Genomic DNA, 16854 nt, shown 5'->3' on the forward strand with positions numbered 1-16854 from the left:
AATTTGCCCAGCCTGCACCGAGGAGGTGGCCCTGCCTTGATCCTGTGAGCAGTCAAAATGGACAGCAGCCCTATGATGGGAAAAGCTAATTCTTATTGATTTCCTTGGGTCTATGATTCATACTGACTGGACTAGCAAAACTTAAAAACTGAGTAATTTTTTAAGTTTGAAGCCTGGTATATATTTCATATTTTGGTGCTTGGCTTCATCCTTCATTCAACAAACATTTACTGAGTTTCCACTATGCCAAAGTACTATGCGGGGACTGGACATAAGGACAATAGTAAGACACAATCTGCCCACCAGAAGCCTAGAGTCCAGTAGAAGATACAGACATCTCTACCAACAGTCCCAGTACAATGGAAGCACTGTTGGAAGAGGTAGGCTGTTGAATTTCAGAGGAAAGACACCTAATCCTTTCTTACAGGGATAATGTTTGAACCAGGCCTTGACAGATAAATATAAAGGAAAGGAAAAGGAAAAGGAAAAGGAAAAGGAAAAGGAAAGGAAAGAAAAGGAAAGGCAAGGCAAGGCAAGGCAAGGCAAAAAAGGAAAAGAAAATCATTTTAAGCAAAAGGAAGAGCATACACAAAGGCTGAGAGATCTGGGAAAATGGAGCCCAATTAAGTACATTCCTAGTAGCTCATTGTCACAGATGCTTAAGGCACCTGAGGAAGAGTGACAGACAAAAATGAAAACTAAAAAGGCCAAAATCACCAAGACCTACTTATGCCATGCTAAAGAGGTTAGACTTTATCAGTTAGGCAGTGGGGAGTCATTAAAAGATTTAAGAGAAGGAATAATATGGTCTTACTATTATTTAGCAGTTTTATGGAGGAAGGATGCAGAAGAGGAAAAGAAATAAAAGCACTAGAGACAGTGAGACAGCTGAGAGAGTGGTCCAGGTGGACAATGAGAAGAACCAAAACCAAGGCTGCCAGCAGGGGTATAGAAGAGAAAGCAGAGGCAAGAGAATTTAGGAGTTAAAATCAATAGGACTTTGTGATTGATTTCATGTGGTTGAAGAGCAAGATGGAGGAGCCAGAGAGTCTGAACAGGGTGCTGAGATGGATAATGTTGCCATCTACAAAAATGGGAATTACAAGGAGAGGAACAGGTTTGGGGGAGGGGAGAGATGATGAGTTCAGTTTGACAAATGATGAGTTTTGAGGTGCCTGTGGGATATCCAGGCATTGAGCCTAATGGAATCCAGGCCACAGACTTACAAGAAATGGCACAGTCTCAACCCTCATTCCTAATGCCCATTTTTCATGATTTAAAATACAATTCCTGAATTCCAACTGTCAACTCATTTACTACCAAGACTCTTTAGAGGGGCATCTTGTGCCCAGGTTCTTTCCAACACCTTGGCAAAAAATCATGGAACTAAAACTGACCCCAGGTGGTAACCCTGTTGATTCCTTAGCCTCCAAACTAGACCACATGACCCAGACTGATTAGGATTTTACTGAGTTAGGGATCTTTAGGGAGAATGTTCTAATCTCAATCCTGTTCTAATATTCTAACTACTAGATGTTTCATTCCTCCTGGGGGAGTGATGTAGGGTTGTAAACAAACACTTAGTTTGTATCTGATGTGTGGTATACACTGTGCTGGGCACTTTTTATATTATTTAATCCTACGTGGGAATTTATTCTTATCCCTGACTTAGACATGAGAGAACCAAGGCTCCTAGAAGCTACCTGCCCTCTGTCGTGCGGGCAGTAAGTAGCGGAACTGTGATTCAAAGCCAGTCCTTCTGATATCTAAGCCTGAGTCTTTCCGCTCTGCTATACTCCTAATCTGGCTTCCACTGTCGGTGCCAACTACATTTTAATCTTCTTCTATCTCCTATCAAAAAAAGACAGAAAACCACCACAGGAAAATTAGTCGGAGTTTGTAAATTACTAACAAATTAGTAATGTGGTCCAGATAATGCATTACTGTACCCTTATAACATTTCGTCTGTGGAAGGCATGTGATTCACATTAGAAAAGAATTAGAAGCTTCCAGTCTATCCTCCCCTCCTCAGTGATGGCTACCAAATGTATCATTGCTAAACCACAAAAGACTATGTTAAAGTAACATTTGTAAAAGTAACATTAAAGGCTCTGGATAAAAACCACCAGGGCAGGAAAGAGAAGCGCTGGAGTTGAAAGGTCCTCATAGGTCACTGTGGTGAGTGGCACGGGTGGTGTGGGCGCTGTGAGACCACCCACTGACCTAAGGCTCCTACCGCAAGGAGACACAACAAGAGAAAGTTGTGGACACCCTGCTATTTCAGAATTTTGATGAGGCTGATAGTGTTCTTTCAAAGAAATTCTTCAGTCCCTCTCCCTATCTTCGAAGTAATATTTTAGAAAGAATGGAAAAGAGATTTTTTTTAACAACTTGGTTGGGAAAGGCAGGCTGTGAGACACTTCACTCTTCACTCTCCAGCCAAGAGAGGGCATCTGTCAAGTACTAAGAGGAGATAATCCCTCCTTGAAAGGTATAAAGAGACATTCGGGGAGCTACAAGTGTCAAGAGCAAGCTACAAAGTAATGGTGACTCCTTCCTGCACACTGCCAGTAAACATCACAGACCTGGGATACGCCTTTCAAAACAGGAGAGTCCAGAGCACAGTGAGAAAATAGAACAGAGGGAGAAAAGGAGACTTTGGAGGACAGGGCTGCCCTCTTCATTCACATCAGGGTGTGCATTTCGTGGTGGCTGTTCAATCAATAAACATTAACTGGGAAGCTATAATGTTCCAAGTTTTGAGGAAGTAAAAATAGGAGGCATGGTTTTTGCCCTTAAAGAAATCAGTCTAATACCTAGGCAATCAAGTAAACAATGCACAGGATAAGTGTTTTTGAAACATTTAGAAACTAGTGCCCTAGCAGCACAAAAGAGAGAGAAACTAATCCAGCCTGGAAGGAAAGAGGTGTCAGTGAAGATTTCACTGAGAAGACATTTAAGTATCCGATGAAGCTGAACTAGAGGTATTGGTGGAGAAAGGTCTTTGAAGACCAGGAAAGGCATGTTTAAAAGGATAAGTATAAAAACACTTGTAGTAAGTTCAGCTTGACCAAAGCTGAGGGTCAATGCCAGCGGAGGTGGAGGATGGAGGGTGACTGCATAATGGAAGGTAACAATTAAAGATATATTCAAACCCTAGACTGCAAGGAACTTTCCTGGTGGTGATAAAATGTTCAGATTTTGTCCTGATATCAAGGAGGACCTCTGTGGTCTTTGAACAGCAAAACGGAGATCATGTGGGAGGAGCTCAATAGCTTGCCATTTACTAAGAGGCTCTATGAAACCAGTTCTTCTACGTGTCAGGCAAGTAAGTACTAGAGCAGAGGAAGTACAAAGGAAGGGTTTGACACTAGAGGGGAAAAAAACCCGAACTGAAACTACCCGAATAAAGAAATACCACCTTGAAATGGTGCACAGCTGGAGTGAAAAGGGGCCGCTGAAGCCTTCCTAATTTGCCCTATTTTTCTGTTCCACTTGCACCTGAGGAAATGCAAACAGAGCAGGTTGCCCTTACACCCACCCCTGCAAGATTCATCCTACGAAGAAATCAAGCAAGAGAGAAGGCATGGCAAGATGAGAACTGTAGGGTCGTAGAAATTTCTCAATGTGCAGAGAAGTGGAGCTTCCTCACTGAAGTGCAGAGATGACCAGATACCCCGTATTTAAGGTCTTGCAGTTTTTAGCTTCCTTTAATGGCCAGGTCTGGGTCTCAGGGATCAACAGCAAGGAGGTCCAAGGAAAGTACCTAGGTATTCTTCCTAAACTTTCTCACCAAAATGCCAGAATGAAATTTTCACATATCTACTGTGTAACTACAGATGTATTCCCAAAGGCTGGAATGCACTGGGATGGGTCAGAAGTGCACAGAGTGAGGTTCCTGGAGAGTAAGTCTCCAAATTCAGCACTGGCCAGGAAGACACTGGTACTACAGGAGTCTGAGTCTGGATGCTTTCCTTACCCCACTGGAATCTAAAGTCGCAGTAGGAGATCCCAGCCCGCCAGAGAAGTATGGAGAGTCTGACCAACTCGGGCTGTCTGTAGCAGGCTGAGTCCCACACTCCTCTCTCCGTCTTCCACGATGAAGATAAAGATTAGACTGATGACCCTGGCCTCTGGTCCATTATTATCTTTTGAGGGAAGAAGGCCAAGTCTGCTAAAGACAAAAGTAGTCTGTCAAGGCATCAGCTCTATCATCCTTCCACAGGGGCTGAAGAGCAGAGAGGCAGGAGGAGGAGGATCAAAACCCATCACACTAGGTTCTTAGGGAAGTATTCCAACCAGACAAAAAGATACCTGAGAAAAGCATTTCTTGTACCTTCTGGACTTCTGGCTTTGGAAAGAGGCACACAAAATACATACTGGAAATCAGACATGGAAATCAAAACTAAGTTTCAAATTTTTACTTGGGTTTTTCTTTCTTTAAAGTGATAAGCAAACTAATTTTCCCTGTATATAAATTATACATATATATGTATATATGTAAATTTGTGTGTGTGTGTGTGTGTGTGTGTGTGTATACACACACACACACACATATGCAGCCCCAACTTTAGGGGCTAAACATCATAAACTGCAGCTAGAGCCAACCCCACTTCCCCATACCTTTCCAGGACTTGGTAAACCTTAAAAGGGAATACTGTCTGACTAAAGCCAGACAACTGGCTCCTTAAGAGCACATTTATAATTTATTTATGGCTTAATATTTTCCACTGATAGGATTAATAAATCATGTTTTCATTCAACTTGTTTTCTCTGAGGTATGAATTTCTCTATTTTGATACCAGATCTTAACATGTTTTATTTTGCTTGTCCATTTTCCAGTTCACTTTTGCAGCTACAGGGAGAAATTTATCAGTCTGTATTGCCGCCTTTCTGCTGTCGTGGAGGTGGATTCTCTGAACACACAGCAGTCCCTGCGGGAAGCAATCTCAGACAGCGAGGTTGCAGCTGCCAAACAAAGACACCAACAAGTTCTAGATTTCATTCAGGTAATATTTCGTTTCTTCCAAGGTAAAAGGAAGGAAGAAAAGGTGGGGTGGAAGTGGTGAGAAACAAGCATGAGAAAGAACAGCAATCTGGGCTAACTTAAAGACCACAGCCTGCAAGAACTCCAGGAAATGTGAGTTTTTAAACAAAGGCTTAAGAAAAAAACTACAGATAAATCACTGTTACTAAGTGCTACATCAGCCACTGTGGCAGGTAGCAGTGGTCTCCCATATGGAGAGAAAAATCACCACCATAAGGAGTAGTGATCAGAACATTATTCTTACCTGGCATTATTCTTACCACTGACAAATCCAACAGAAACACTATATTAATTAACTCATAACCCCAGAGGAAAAGGGAAGAAAATAATCCACTAGTTTGTGTTAACCCAAATCAAGGTGGATTTAAGATTGTTCATGCTTTGAACTTCTTTCTGGCAAAGATGACACTTTAATGTATAGCTGCAAGGCCAGAAAAACGTGTTCCCTGCCCATGGTCTTGTCTGGAAAGGTCTTACAGTGACCACCTCGGGGTCTTGTGGCAGGGTACTGACTAGGCATCAAGAGAACGTGGCTCTGTCTGACGTTGCCTCTAAATCCCTTGGACAAGTCTCAGGGTCTTTCTGCCTGTAGTCGCCCAGTCACAAGATGAGTAATAGCAATAGCCCTGTGATAAATATCACTATGATATACATTCAGTTCAATTTGATAAATATTTATTGAACACCCAGATGTCAGGCACTGTAAGGGAGATTCAACATTGTACTAGACATGGTCCCTAACCCTAAAGATTTAAAAATTTATTAGGGGAAACAAGAAATGTGTATAAATACAATTTGTAAAATGAGTTAGGTGCTAAAAGGAAAATCACAACACAAAGAAGTAAAAATGAACTTACATTTGTGGGTATGAGAAATGTTGTCATAAGAAAAATAACTGACGCCTGAGATCTGAGTGGGGCCGAGAGAGACAAATGCTTGTCTGGAGAAACAGACTGCAGGGAATCCAAAGAAAAAGTGTGAACAGACAAGGCAGGAACAGCGGAAAAACAGCAGTGGGGGAATAATGAGTAGTCAAGATTGGTTGGGGCAGAAATTGAGTGAAGGGCAGCAGCAAGAAGCGAGAAAAAGGAAAGCAGCAAGAGGACAGATGACAGGGGTTTCACTGAAGGCCAGGGTAAGAGATCTGCACCTTCTTCTGTGGACAGCAGGGCCCTGGCCAAAGTCTTGGAAATGGTGAATTTTAGGTTCTCATGGCCGTTTATGACAGATTCAAAGAGGGCAGGATAGTCTTCCCGCAAGCACCAGTATGGCCATACTGCTTATTTATAGTAAGGACTCTTTCTCAATGGCCATGCTTACTATATAACTTGCATATTAACCCGAGATTTAAGGAGAAGAAGGCTAAATGCAGGGAAACCACATACAAAGCTATTGTATGTGGTGAGAAGTAATGATGACTTAACATGAGAAAATGCAATGAACAGGAAAAATAAATTTCTCTAACTCCCAACCTCCTCATCTGTAAAATAGGAATGATGACAGTGGTGCTAGCTCCCAGTGTTACTGCGAGAATTCAATGACGTAATGCATGTAAAGCACTCAGCAAAATATCTGCACATAAGTATGTAATAAATTGCATAATCATGCATTCATTCATTCATTACCAAGAAGGGAAAATGCTTTGAAACATGAAAATGCAAGACTTGAAATTTACTAAGTCCTCAGGAAGAAGATGCTGTAATACAATTGCAAAGGGTGAGCAGACAAATCCCATCCTCCTCCTCTTACACTGTGAATGAGATATCTTACATGATTTTCAAACTAAAGAAACAAACCTTTTAGAAAGTTACTGCTCTCTTGACCTGAGAATGTAGCATTTAAAAATTCAAAACATTTACATCATTTATTTTATTTCCAGAAACACAGATAGGGGTGAAGGGTGGGGAAAAAAAGAATTGAGGCATAAGGAGAATATGAAAGACTGTCTTATCTTCTGAACCCAGTATATGGGACAGTGGAGCATATTAAGAAGAATAATGACCAGAAGACAATTAGCTTACATTTTTAGGCCAGAACCTTCTACTAACAAACCTCGGAGTACTGAACAATACATTTGGTCTCCAGGGGCCTCAATTTCCTCAATATGCAAAATGAAAGGATTGGACTAGATGACTCCTAAGGGTCTCAAAGACTCTAACACTTTATGACTTTTTTAACAACCGTAAATATTTTTAGAGAAGCATGTTTTTAACCATGCTTCAGGTTTCATTTCTGCTTTATTCCACTTAAGCCTCCCTGAATCCAATACGCTCATCCAACAAGAAGGCTGAGTGCTCCAGTCCGTCAGTCTCAACCCCTCCAGGGGTGCCAGGCTGCACCCATACTCCCTTGCTCCCTTCTTTTTCACCCAGCCTAGAGCTCCACTGCCTTTCCTCTTTCCCTGCACCACACCATTAGGTGGGCCAGGCCAGGAATTCCTCCAAGTTGTAACCTACTCTGGTCTCCCAAGGCAGGTAACTGGAGAACCCCTCTACATACTCTCCTTCCACCTAGCCAGGTACACATAGACTTGGAAAAAAGCCAATTCCCAAAGGGTTCCAAAAAAATAACTTCTTGGCCAGGATAAAACCAGACCACCTCTCTGCACCCATAGACTTCAGTGTAATGCCCTGTTCCACACAACATGGATAACGTCACTGATTGAACACAATGTGATAGCACCTATCCCCTTATCTATTAGGGGCTTCTCAATCTCTTGCTCAGAATGAAAACCAGCTGTAGCCACTCACCCACTGGCATTCACAGCTCAGCCCACCACACACCATAACCTGCAGAGGCAACCGCCAGCCGCGAGAGCATTTGTATGATTCCAGATCTAAGACAGTGTTGAAGTTACTACACAAACCAAACATTGTAAAGAGCAAGGGAGTCTGTGTAAATACAGTGAGGAAAGAAGCCAAGAAGTGCAGCCAGAAAGGGGGAGGGTGGGCCAGGAGAGGTGTAGAAAATCATAGATAAGGTATACAGGCTTTATAGACAGCACACACAGCAGAAATGTCAAAGAGCAGAGACTTGGAGCGCGCCGTATTTTGAGCTGCTAAAGCCTAAAGGGCAATTAGGCTATAATTTATATACTGTAATGCTTCAAATGCTCCTAAGCTGTAATAGAAACACAGCTCATTAAATATAGCCAATCTATCATCCCCTCAAGCACCTTGTAACTGTGCTCTGAGAAAACCAATCACCTTTACATTTTAATAAAAATATTATCTTGCCTGAGTACAGAGAAAGGAGTGTAATTTATGGGATGAAAACCAAAATTTTTAAAGGCCAGGGTGAGAAATGGATGCAGAACTTTTAACCAACAGACCTAGGAGTTCATGGTCTTTCTTTTTAAAAACGTGTCAGCAAGTCTTTAGAAGCTGAATTTGGACCTTAAAATCAGGGGGATTATGTTGTCAGTTATTTTTAGATCAACAGTATAAGGTAAAATGGGTGAAAATTGTATTTCTTTTAGAGCTACTTAGCTAAATCCATTAAACTCAGTCCACAGGCTTCTCTCTACCTATGCTTTTAATTTTTCTCCAGTTAATACCTATTCACTTCATTACTGAAAAATTAAGAAGTAAACATTGTTTCTATACATGATTTTAAACATTTTCTCTACTAAACCTCACTATTCATCCACAGCTATAAGGCTGAAACAGTTTTATCCAAAGAGAACAAAGAGTTACCATTAATAATTGTCTTAGTTTCCTGTGGCTGCTGTAATAAATTCCCACAAACTGTGTGGCTTACAACAACAGAAATTCATTGTCCCTGTTCGGAAGGCCAGAAACCTGAAATCAAGGTGCCAGCAGGACCGCACTCCCTCTGGAGGCTCTAGAGGAGAATCTGCGCTCTGCTTCTTCCAGCTTCTTCACTTGTGGCCGCATCACACTTCATTCAACCTCTGCTTCCTCGGTCACAATGCCTCCACCTCTCCTGCCTCCAAATCTCCCTCTGCCTCACTCTTAGGAGAATGTCTTTGTGAGGACATTTATCATTAGAATTAGGACTCGCCCAGATAATCCACAACAAACTCCTCCTCTCAAAATCCGTAACTCAATCACATCTTTTGCTATATAAGGTGATATTTACTCTTTTAGCATATAATGTTACATTCACAAATTCCAGGGATTAGGATATGGACATAAGGGAGTGGAGGGGGCAAAAAAAACAGAATTTATTTATTTAAAAACTGTGTATTTATTCTTACATGGTTAAGCTACAGGCACCTTCAAAGTACTCTTCATTTGATGCAATACACCTATCAAGACATTATTTCCACTGCTCAAAACAGTTTTTGAAGTTGTTGATTTTGATATCTTTTAATGCTTCTGCCATTTTTTGTTTCACCTCTTCCACATCAGCAATACATTTCCCTTTGACAACTTTTTTTCATTCAGGGAAACAAAAAAAAAGTCACTTGGGGTGAGATTGGGTGAATAGGGAGGGTGAGGCACAGGGGTCATGCCATGTTGGTCAAAAACTGCTGAACACACAGAGCGGTGTGGACAGGTGTGCTCGTAAATCACCCATCATGAAATGTGCAAACACATTAAAGAAAATTCACCAAAGCCAAATGCAGCCTCTCACAACAACGCCAGCTAGTGTACACTGATACAGATGGATTCCTAGAACACTCACCTAGTAGGGAAAGCCTATACTACAAGGCTATATTCCAGAAGATAATTCCAGGGTTTTTTGGGTCCCCCCCCCATATTTTTTAGAAGGCCACATTCAGCCCACAATAATTATGACTGTCATTGCAACAACTGACAATTTTATAACAATGTACAGTTTATAAAGCATACTCATCTACACTATCTTACTTAATCCTCATAGCAACTCCTTTTGAGGGTAGAGATCTTTCGGTAACCACTAATTTCATGCATTCATTCATTCATCCATTTACTCATTGAGCAATCATTTACTGAGTACCTACTTTACTCTGCACAGCCAAGAGTGAAAGATACAATATCACAGTCCCTGCCTTGGCAGGCCTCCGAAAAGATATCCACAGTCACACAGTGCCGTCAACAAAACACTGAGACAAGAGTGTGTTACATAATGTAGAATCAATGAAAGCCAGATGAGAAAGCAACAATCCCATCGAGAACAGTGGTCTGAGTCTTGCCTGGGATTCCCACTTCAGCTGAACTTCATTCAGATTTCTCCCTTTACAATGCTCAGTGCCTCCTCATGGGCCTGCCCACAGTGGAGCTTCTTGCCCAACTCACTGCCTAACAGTAAGTTTGCATGAACCTCGAACTTACGCTTTCATTACCATCCCTGAATGCTCTGCCAAGTCCTGTCACTGCAGAACAGGACAGAACTAGAAAGCAAGGGAAAATGGCTATCAGCCATGCAAAGCCATTCACTAGTTCACTCCAGCTTGCCTGTCACTCTGAATGTGGCTGACTATCAGTTTCAGACTACTCTACTGGGAGCACCAGGTTTGTAGATAGTCTTTAAAGTGTATTCTTTAAGTATAGATTAAAACCCTTACAAGAAAATTTGAAAATAAAATAGAACACTGGATACTCCCTTATCTTTCAAGCTTCTACAGTCAGAGGGATCTTGACCTTGCAATATTCATACAATGAGCACCTTCTACCTGAAAGCTGAGTAACAACAACTTTCCAAATGTTCTTCAAAAATAAATCACAAAGCATCAGAATTGAAGAGACCTGAGACATCATCTACTCCAACCTCCTCTTTTGACAATAAAGTACACACCTTAAGAAGTGAGTGGCTCGTCCAAGGCACCCAATGAAATTAAATACAAGGCCTATCACCAGCTCCAGGGTCCCACGAAAAATTAGTTACTAGCAGCCCCTCCTTGGGGAAACTCAGAATGACCAGAAAGTTCATAGCCACTGTCTATTAAGATCTGGGAGAATACCCATCACCTACAGAGGCACACACAAAAATATGAGTGACTTTTACATTAATAGGTTTTAGAGAAATGACTATCATACTTCATAATGAAAATGTTAAAATCACCTCGGTAACCCAGAAATCAAAATGGTACAAGTCTAAAATGGGCTACCTTAAAAATGTAAGGACATTTAAATTACTCAAGAATAAACTCTTTAGTTTGTATTTTACAAGAATTTGTTTTACTTCTGAGAAAATAACAAGTTTAATATATCAAGTTATTTATTTCCTATTAAAATAGGTCCAAGAACCTCTGCTTAGCAAAATATTCCAGTCTTTGTTCTTCTAGTTCACATAGAACTAAAACTACATTTTTTCATCAAGTACATTTTCTGAAATTCAGACATTATCATATGCTTTTCCCATAATATCCTAATGAGGCATATTTCATTATATGCTGAGAATGAATAACACTTCATGTGTGTGAGAAATGTGCCCTGTAGTTTTTATAAGAACTTTCAAATCCATCATCTCACCCTATCATCACAGTGGTCTTGTAAGGTACAAAAGGGGACATGTTTTAGCCACATTTCACAAATAAAGCAACAAAGGCTCAAAGAGATCAAGTGACTTGCCAAAGGTTACTACAGAACTAGTAAGTGGTGGGTCCCAGCCAGAATCCAGGACTTCTGCAATTGCACTAAGTGATATAGCCTCTCAGGTACGCAACACACAAGTAATTATAAAGGAGATATATTTTCTGACTTAAACCTATGTGAAAAATATTTTACTCTTGCTCAAAACCAACACTGGAATATCAATCATCCTGGACTGTCAGGAAAACTTACTCATTTTTAACATTGGTTTAATGACTTAATGTCTTTTATCATTTTATTTCAAAGCAAATAGATGAAGTCTGGCGTGAAATGAGATGGATCATGGATGCTCTACAATATGCAAGATACAAACAACCGATTTCTGGCTTACCCATCACTAAGCTGATAGATGCCTCAGACGAGCAGACCCTGAAGAAGATCAGCTCAACATCATCACATATAGACTGTCTTCCATCACCATCCCCATCCCCAGAGATGCACAGGAGAAAGGCAGTGACTGGTAAGCAATACAATGTAAAGTGATACATTTCAATCACCAGGTTCTTGGTCTTATGTCCACTGATGATGTTCTTTTGTGTTGAGGCACTGGTCCCAAAATGCAGTAGGAAACACTGCTCAGTGGTAACAGTCTCAATGCACAGAGAGAATAAAACTGGAGCTGTGGAGGGGCAGGAGACCAAGGCAGTAACCTAAGGTCAACTCCATTTAGGGGCAGAAAAGATTCAGTCCCATTCTATCCCAAGCTTCCAAGATACAAAAGGACACAGAGCAGGGATGAGGCTGACAGGAATGAGTCAGGAAGCATATCCCACCTGAGTAAGAGTTCAGGGCAAACTTCCCACTCCCACGGCACCAGTGTCCTAGGATGGGAGGTGGAAAAGGGAGGAACCTTGGATAAACTAGAGTCTGGAGCCTAAGACCAAACAAGTAAGCTGGTATCATCACAGATACAACAAGCAGGGAACAACTACAGACAAGCAGGAGGAGATATCCAGCAAGTCACCTCCATTCTTGGGAATCAAGTTTGAATTTACATGGCAAGTGCAAACTGCAAAGAACGCAGCTTGGTTAACACAAATTTCAACAAAACACCTTTATGCTTATAAACAGAGGGAAAGCATACTAGTCAAAGTCAATATAATGTTCTTGCCTAAGACATGCTGGGACTAGTGTCATTTTTCTACTCAATTAAAATAATGACACTCAAAGCATCCTTCTTGATTCTACAGCTCAGCAATGTTCAACCAGTGTGCCACAAAATTTTTTAAACCTACAATACCTATTACCAGTTGAAAATCGCTGCTATAGGCTTATGAGTTCCAATTTTGTAAGCTCTACAATAATTGGCATTTTTAATAAACAGTACTGAAATGTGGGCTTGTCCCATAGGGGGCAGCATGGTGTAGCAGAAAGAGCTTAGGCTCTGAAACCAGAGACCTGAATTCAAATCCCAGCTTTATTTTACTAGCTATATGAGCTTGAACAGATTACTATATATGAGTCTCAATTTTCACATATATAAAATGAGAATAATATTTGTGCCTGAAAAGCTACTTGTGAATAAGGCAATCTATATCAGAGAAGCATGGTGTATAACAGAAAATAAAGTGTAAGTATCATATTTAATGTTATTATTCCTTATAGAAAACTTCACTGGGGATATGAGTCTTTTCTATAAATAAGTTTGTGTATGCTCCCATGTTTTAAAAAACCCCAATGTCTAAAATGCAACACTGAGCAAGTGGAAGAACTTGAGAGAGAGCCAATTTACATTACCAAAGGATTCTATGATTTACCAAATAATGCAACAAAAGAATCCTTTCAGTAGAGTTTTTCAAGTGTGTTTTTATAAATTCCTACTGGGCTAAAACACCATCCCTGGCAGAAGTTAGTCTAATGCATTAACAAAAAATTTCAAGATAATTGCATACGTACTCTGAAAAGGGTATGTACAGAGTGCTATGAAGTCTGCTGGAGGTGTCAAACTCGTAAGATCACAGAGAGCTTCCTGAGGGAGCTGACAAAGTCAAGTACTGAAGGATAAGCAAGACTTGAACCAAAAAAGAGAAAAGAGGAGGGCACTATTGGCAGAGGAAGCAGAATGTGCAACTATGTTGTAATTCAGAGAACTGCAAGCAATCTGGCTGATCTCAGGATCCAAGTACATTGTTCTTTTTTTTCCCCCACTTAAAAAAAAAATTTTTTGGTTACCCACCATGTTCCAGGCACTCTTTGAGGTAACAGGGATATAGTAATAAACAAAGCAAAGTCTCTGTTCCCATAGAGCTTACATTATAAATACAGTGACAATAATGAAAACATAAACAAGATAATTTCAGATACTGAAAATACCAATGTATAATACAAAATAGCAACCAGAGTGGCCAAGGAGGGTGTTGAATTCACTGGGATGATCAGCGGAGTCCTATCTGTGAAGGTCACCTTCAAACCAAGCACAGAAAAGGGAGCCAATAAGGCAAAGATCTGGAGCTGGAATATTGTAGGCAACAAAACAGCAAAGGGCTCTGAGGTGGGTGAGGGATGGAAAGACAGCCAAAGTCATTGGAGCAGAGTAAACAAAGGAGTAGGGGTGAGAGAGGGGGTCGACAGAAGGGCAGGGACCAAATCAGGGAGGGCCATAGTACAAGGTTCGGATTTTACTCTACTTATGATGAAAAGTCATTGGAAACTCTTCAGCAGGGATTGATATGATTGAAATTACTCTTCAAAATCAAATCTGGCTATTACATGTACAGGGGAACACTACTGGAAGCAGGGAGATCAATAAGGAAGCTATTAACAAAGGGGATACCAAGTTTTCTGGCATGACTGCCTCAGGATATCATAATTCAATTTATTTTTTAAAAAAAAGGAGAAACAAGCTTAGGTGGCTGGGCATGCTGAATTTGAGTTAGTTTTGGGACATTCCACATAAAGAGAAACATTCAGGAAAAAACAGGATATAGGGAGTCTAGAGTAGGACTAATGTGGATTTAAGAATCATTGACATATAAACAATGTAGCTACAAAAATGCTGGGGATTCCCTAGAGGAAGTAGGTGTAGTAAGAAGAGGAAACTATGGAAGGAACAGCAAGACATCTCAGACTAAGAAGGAACCACCAGAGGAAGATGATTAAAGAAAGAGAGAACAGTGTCATAGAAAGTAAAGCATGTCAAACGACAGTCAGAGGTTAAACAAAACTAAAAACCTTCTCCTGTTTTGTTTTGAACAAGGTGGCCAACGGTAGTCTTCATGGCAGTAGTCTGTAAAGGGAAGGAGATAGAAACTAAACAGAAGTAGATCAGGGAGTGAGGGGGAGGTAAAGGAGTGGGGCCGGTAAGGGTACACTCTTTTCAAAACCTTGTCTGTGAAAGAGAAGAGGGAAGGGGGCAGTGGCTAGAGAGGTAGAAGGTTGAAAAGGCATTTTTTAAGTCAGGATAGATATGCCCTCTGCCATTCCACAGTTCACATAATTCTACAGATAACTCTTCACTCCTACTTCCACCTGCACAGCCCTTCAGTGGTTCCCCCGGCAGTATGAGCGGGCCTCTTCTATGCCTATGCGCTGAAGGGCCAGACTCTCACGTTGGCCAGATGATGGGTTACACACACTCCCTACTGGAAGGATCTGGCCAATTACATTCAGATTTTATTATTAACTTAGAATATGAGCGATCGTTGTTCTGTTTCTTAAAATACAACTCTCTCTCTGGGGTCCACTTATTTCTCTGTGGGCTGTGAAAAACAAAGATGTGGAGGGCAGCAAATGACAACTGGAACCCCCAACAAGGAAGCTGTTGACTGCTTAGAGAAACATTTAGCCTCCTATCCCCTCACAAAAACAAAAGCATTTCAGAGCGATGAAATCTCCTGCTGTATACTCTGTCATCTCCACTAGTGTGACAACTTTTAATTGTTTGGAAACCATTTACAAAGCAGAAAATCCAATTTAGAGGAACATCCCCACTGGGTTGTTCAAAGGGCAAAGTCTGCAACACAATCCCGCTCTGGGTGGGAAGGGGTCGCCTAACTTCTGACGAACCTGCTGGAACTACAGAGCCGGTCACAAGCCTAGCCTCTGGTGCCAGCCCAAGATACAGCTTGAAGGCTGTTGAGTTTGGGTTGGTTTGTTGGGTTTGTTAGTGTGTGTTGAGGGGAGTGGAACTCTAACTTACTTCCCATTTTGTCGTGGTTTTCAAACATGAAGCAGAACTCCTCTGAGTCAGTTAATATTAAGCATCTCCCAAGGACCCCAGGGAAGAAGTTGGCTCCCAGAAAAGGCAGCTCAAGACAGGGGGCAGAACAATTCAGTCCATCACATGGGTATTCCCTTTCCCACTCCCTTCCTGTGGGCGCGGCGGCCCCAGGCAGCAGTAATTTTTTTTCTGATACTTCTATTTCTCCTAGTAACACGTGGGTGAGGCAGCAGAGGGGAAGGGGCGTTGTTTCCTTCAGATGCATATGAAGATTATCCTGAGCCTCCAAATGTAAATCTTCCTGGGAAACCTTCTCTCAGATGATGTTAAGAACACTATGGCATAAACTAAACAGCTTAAAAAAATTCAACAGAAATCTGAAGATGTTATTCCTCTTGGGAAATCAGAAAGTGAACAAACCCCTGAGTTCTACCACAGGTCTGATGAGAGATTTATTAAAATCCTTTATGTATAAATTATTTAAATTCTACTTAAACAGTGGAAACAGACTCAATGAAGTACAAAAAGAAATACAAATGTAGACAGAGATACATTAAAGATGTGAAGATGTATTTTTGAACAAATAATTGCTTATTATTCCTTTCTTTTTATCTTGCCATGCCCCCTGCTTTTAAGAGAAAAGCAATTGCTTTTAAATCGGTTTTTCTTTTCTGCAATGTCATCTCTCCATAACACCCTCAAAATCCACATCAACTCGATTCTGCTGTTGTTGGCCAAATCCACAGAAACCAGGAGTTGCAACACCCATTACAACGACAAAAAAGCCAAGCTTCCTAAGCCAGCACGAATGCTATGGGCAGGACTCTCATCAAACAGCTCCCGGGTCAGTCGGAGGGAAACCAAGGTTCTACCAGTGCCGGCCTGCCCAGTGGGCCCTCTAAGAGAAATCAAGGAGCACAACCAGGTTTACTAAATAACAACTGGGCAAGGCGCCTCCGATGCTTAATGGAGCATATGGCTGGATCTGGGGATGGAAGCTGCACTTTGCACGCTTTTCCAGGAAGGGAGGGAGTGGCAGTGGCCTAAGTCCCTGGAAACTCTCCTCGGTGCCCTGGCTGGCATCCTGGAGGTTTTCCCAGGTTGTTCTG

General features: G+C 41.3%; 1 protein-coding gene across 1 annotated transcript in view; it reads left to right on the top strand.

Moving 5' to 3' along the window:
- The window catches only part of ANKFN1 (ankyrin repeat and fibronectin type III domain containing 1), a 129582-nt gene that overhangs the window by 105920 nt on the left and 6808 nt on the right, over positions 1 to 16854 (top strand). Inside the window, exons 15-16 of the mRNA XM_037163740.2 lie at positions 4843 to 5009; positions 11833 to 12046. Of these exons, the coding sequence (XP_037019635.2) occupies positions 4843 to 5009; positions 11833 to 12046 (381 nt within the window). The remainder of the gene's footprint in view (positions 1 to 4842; positions 5010 to 11832; positions 12047 to 16854) is intronic.

This window comes from Artibeus jamaicensis, unplaced genomic scaffold (assembly GCF_021234435.1).
Source record: "Artibeus jamaicensis isolate MK-2021 breed Jamaican fruit bat unplaced genomic scaffold, CSHL_Jam_final contig_1998, whole genome shotgun sequence".
In the NCBI taxonomy this organism is placed as follows: domain Eukaryota; kingdom Metazoa; phylum Chordata; class Mammalia; order Chiroptera; family Phyllostomidae; genus Artibeus; species Artibeus jamaicensis.